The sequence below is a fragment of the Squalius cephalus genome (assembly GCF_949319135.1).
Source record: "Squalius cephalus genome assembly, chromosome: 17".
NCBI lineage: Eukaryota > Metazoa > Chordata > Actinopteri > Cypriniformes > Leuciscidae > Squalius > Squalius cephalus.
The window spans coordinates 681,211-686,210 of record NC_137138.1 but is presented as its reverse complement, the minus strand read 5'-3'; the positions used below and the strand labels follow the sequence as shown (position 1 = coordinate 686,210).

At 29.6% G+C, this 5,000-nt stretch overlaps 1 protein-coding gene across 3 annotated transcripts in view; it reads right to left on the bottom strand.

Annotated features, from left to right (window-relative positions):
• The window catches only part of nop14 (NOP14 nucleolar protein homolog (yeast)), a 30,450-nt gene that overhangs the window by 24,474 nt on the left and 976 nt on the right, over positions 1-5,000 (bottom strand). For all 3 annotated transcript variants that reach the window (XM_079846861.1, XM_079846862.1, XM_079846863.1), the window contains exons 3-5: positions 4,866-5,000; positions 4,635-4,774; positions 20-154 (exon numbers count right to left, since the gene is read on the bottom strand). The exon at positions 4,866-5,000 is cut by the window's right edge and continues 7 nt beyond it. In XM_079846861.1, the coding sequence (XP_079702987.1) occupies positions 20-154; positions 4,635-4,774; positions 4,866-5,000 (410 nt within the window). The remainder of the gene's footprint in view (positions 1-19; positions 155-4,634; positions 4,775-4,865) is intronic.

The window sequence follows — 5,000 nt, the reverse complement described above, 5'->3', positions numbered from 1 at the left end:
ACACACGTCGCTCCGCTACCTTGGGTTTGTCCAGCTCCTCCTTCCTCTCAGCTTTAGGGGTCTTGTGGGCCAGAAGGTTCTGGATGGATCTCCACTCCTGGTCCAGCTTCTCCGTGAGCACCTGCGCCTCCTCCTTCTGAGTCTGACGCTCGCGCTGAGGACGGGAAGAGCATCGCCGTTACACCCTCACAGCTACAGCCATAACCTTTCATTAATCGCTCGCTCTCTAGCTGGAGCTTTCACAGCAGCAGACGACAGAACTGAGCACGCTTACCACAGAACCATCTATCGTTATAGTTATCGTTACAGATATCATTATAGTTATTGTTAAAACTATCGTTTTAGTTGTCGTTACAGATATAATTATTGTTACAGATATCGTTATAGTTATTGTTACAGATATCGTTATAGTTATTGTTACAAATATCAATATAGTTATTGTTAAAACTATCGTTTTAGTTGTCGTTACAGATATAATTATTGTTACAGATATCGTTATAGTTATTGTTACAGATATCGTTATAGTTATTGTTACAGATATCGTTACAGTTGTGGTTACAGATATAATTATTGTTACAGATATCGTTATAGTTATTGTTACAGATATCGTTATAGTTATTGTTACAGATATCGTTATAGTTATTGTTACAGATATCGCTATAGTTGTGGTTACAGATATAATTATTGTTACAGATATCGTTATAGTTATTGTTACAGATATCGTTATAGTTATTGTTACAGATATCGTTATAGTTGTTACAGATATCGTTATAGTTATTGTTACAGATATCGTTATAGTTGTTACAGATATCGTTATAGTTATTGTTACAGATATCGTTATAGTTATTGTTAAAACTATCGTTTTAGTTGTGGTTACAGATATAATTATAGTTGTTACAGATATCGTTATAGTTATTGTTAAAACTATCGTTTTAGTTGTGGTTGCAGATATAATTATTGTTACAGATATCGTTATAGTTATTGTTACAGATATCGTTATAGTTGTTACAGATATCGTTATAGTTGTTACAGATATTGTTATAGTTGTTACAGATATCGTTATAGTTATTGTTACAGATATCGTTATAGTTGTTACAGATATCGTTATAGTTATTGTTACAGATATCGTTATAGTTGTTACAGATATCGTTATAGTTATTGTTACAGATATCGTTATAGTTATTGTTAAAACTATTGTTTTAGTTGTGGTTACAGATATAATTATTGTTACAGATATCGTTATAGTTATTGTTACAGATATCGTTATAGTTGTTACAGATATCGTTATAGTTGTTACAGATATCGTTATAGTTGTTACAGATATCGTTATAGTTGTTACAGATATCGTTATAGTTATTGTTACAGATATCGTTATAGTTGTTACAGATATCGTTATAGTTATTGTTACAGATATCGTTATAGATATCGTTACAGATATCGTTATAGTTATTGTTAAAACTATCGTTTTAGTTGTGGTTACAGATATAATTATTGTTACAGATATCGTTATAGTTGTTACAGATATCGTTATAGTTATTGTTACAGATATCGTTATAGTTGTTACAGATATCGTTATAGTTATTGTTACAGATATCGTTATAGATATCGTTACAGATATCGTTATAGTTAAAACTATCGTTTTAGTTGTGGTTACAGATATAATTATTGTTACAGATATCGTTATAGTTATTGTTAAAACTATCGTTTTAGTTGTGGTTACAGATATAATTATTGTTACAGATATCGTTATAGTTATTGTTACAGATATCGTTATAGTTGTTACAGATATCGTTATAGTTGTTACAGATATCGTTATAGTTGTTACAGATATCGTTATAGTTATTGTTACAGATATCGTTATAGTTATTGTTAAAACTATCGTTTTAGTTATTGTTACAGATATCGTTATAGTTGTTACAGATATCGTTATAGTTATTGTTACAGATATCGTTATAGTTGTGGTTACAGATATAATTATTGTTACAGATATCGTTATAGTTGTTACAGATATCGTTATAGTTATTGTTACAGATATCGTTATAGTTGTTACAGATATCGTTATAGTTATTGTTACAGATATCGTTATAGATATCGTTACAGATATCGTTATAGTTATTGTTAAAACTATCGTTTTAGTTGTGGTTACAGATATAATTATTGTTACAGATATCGTTATAGTTATTGTTACAGATATCGTTATAGTTGTTAAAGATATCGTTATAGTTATTGTTACAGATATCGTTATAGTTGTTACAGATATCGTTATAGTTATTGTTACAGATATCGTTATAGTTGTTACAGATATCGTTATAGTTATTGTTACAGATATCGTTATAGTTATTGTTAAAACTATCGTTTTAGTTGTGGTTACAGATATAATTATTGTTACAGATATCGTTATAGTTATTGTTACAGATATCGTTATAGTTGTTACAGATATCGTTATAGTTGTTACAGATATCGTTATAGTTGTTACAGATATCGTTATAGTTATTGTTACAGATATCGTTATAGTTGTTACAGATATCGTTATAGTTATTGTTACAGATATCGTTATAGATATCGTTACAGATATCGTTATAGTTATTGTTAAAACTATCGTTTTAGTTGTGGTTACAGATATAATTATTGTTACAGATATCGTTATAGTTGTTACAGATATCGTTATAGTTATTGTTACAGATATCGTTATAGTTGTTACAGATATCGTTATAGTTATTGTTACAGATATCGTTATAGTTATTGTTAAAACTATCGTTTTAGTTATTGTTACAGATATCGTTATAGTTGTTACAGATATCGTTATAGTTATTGTTACAGATATCGTTATAGTTGTGGTTACAGATATAATTATTGTTACAGATATCGTTATAGTTGTTACAGATATCGTTATAGTTATTGTTACAGATATCGTTATAGTTGTTACAGATATCGTTATAGTTATTGTTACAGATATCGTTATAGATATCGTTACAGATATCGTTATAGTTATTGTTAAAACTATCGTTTTAGTTGTGGTTACAGATATAATTATTGTTACAGATATCGTTATAGTTATTGTTAAAACTATCGTTTTAGTTGTGGTTACAGATATAATTATTGTTACAGATATCGTTATAGTTATTGTTACAGATATCGTTATAGTTGTTACAGATATCGTTATAGTTGTTACAGATATCGTTATAGTTATTGTTACAGATATCGTTATAGTTGTTACAGATATCGTTATAGTTATTGTTACAGATATCGTTATAGTTATTGTTAAAACTATCGTTTTAGTTATTGTTACAGATATCGTTATAGTTGTTACAGATATCGTTATAGTTATTGTTACAGATATCGGTATAGTTGTGGTTACAGATATAATTATTGTTACAGATATCGTTATAGTTGTTACAGATATCGTTATAGTTATTGTTACAGATATCGTTATAGTTATTGTTACAGATATTGTTATAGTTATTGTTAAAGATATCGTTATAGTTATTGTTACAGATATTGTTATAGTTATTGTTACAGATATCGTTATAGTTGTGGTTACAGATATAATTATTGTTACAGATATCGTTATAGTTTATTGTTACAGATATCGTTATAGTTATTGTTACAGATATCGTTATAGTTATTGTTACAGATATCGTTATAGTTGTTACAGATATCGTTATAGTTATTGTTACAGATATCGTTATAGTTATTGTTAAAACTATCGTTTTAGTTATTGTTACAGATATCGTTATAGTTGTTACAGATATCGTTATAGTTATTGTTACAGATATCGTTATAGTTGTGGTTACAGATATAATTATTGTTACAGATATCGTTATAGTTGTTACAGATATCGTTATAGTTATTGTTACAGATATCGTTATAGTTATTGTTACAGATATTGTTATAGTTATTGTTAAAGATATCGTTATAGTTATTGTTACAGATATTGTTATAGTTATTGTTACAGATATCGTTATAGTTGTGGTTACAGATATAATTATTGTTACAGATATCGTTATAGTTTATTGTTACAGATATCGTTATAGTTATTGTTACAGATATCGTTATAGTTATTGTTACAGATATCGTTATAGTTATTGTTACAGATATTGTTATAGTTATTGTTACAGATATCGTTATAGTTGTAACAGATATCGTTATAGTTATTGTTAAAACTATCGTTTTAGTTGTGGTTACAGATATAGTTAGTTACAGATATCGTTATAGTTATTGTTACAGATATCGTTATAGTTATTGTTACAGATATCGTTATAGTTAGATATCGTTATAGTCGTTACAGATATAATTTTTTCAGTTATCATTACAGTCAGTGTTACAGTTATTACAGCTACCACTATAATTATCTTTACTGCTATCATTACAGTTACTTCAGCTATTGTTATAGTTATTGTTACAGATATAATTATTGTTACAGCTAAAGTTATAGTTATTGCTACAGCTTTTGTTACAGTTATTGTTAAAGCTATTGTTGTAGTTATTGCTACAGCTATTGTTGTTGTAGTTATTGTTACAGTGATCATAGTTATCATCATGGTAGTTATCGTTTACATTACCATCCAATGGTGTAGACAGGATAAAGTTCAATCATGATAAAGTAACGTTGTATTATTTGAAGAAACACTGACCTTTTCCTGTTTGGATTTGATGATGAGTTCTTCGATCAGTTCCTGTCGTGACTTGTGCTTGTGTTGCTCATCTTCATCGCCAGCGCTCTTCATCCTCAGTAAACCTCCACCGCCGCCGAAATGCGAGGCGGTCAGTTCAGCTGCAGAAACAGAGACGGTCAGTACAGGACTGCATCGGTCAGCGCCGGTCAGAGCCACTGACGGGGAACGTCACATGATTAAACGCGTCACCTGACAGCAGCCCCTTCTCCTCAGAGTCACTGTCGCTGTCAATCACGTCCGTCATCTTCTCCATCTCTGCCAGAGACTGCCCGTAATGCGTCAGCTCCTCTTCCTCGTTCAGATTAAACATGTCCTTCCTGTCGT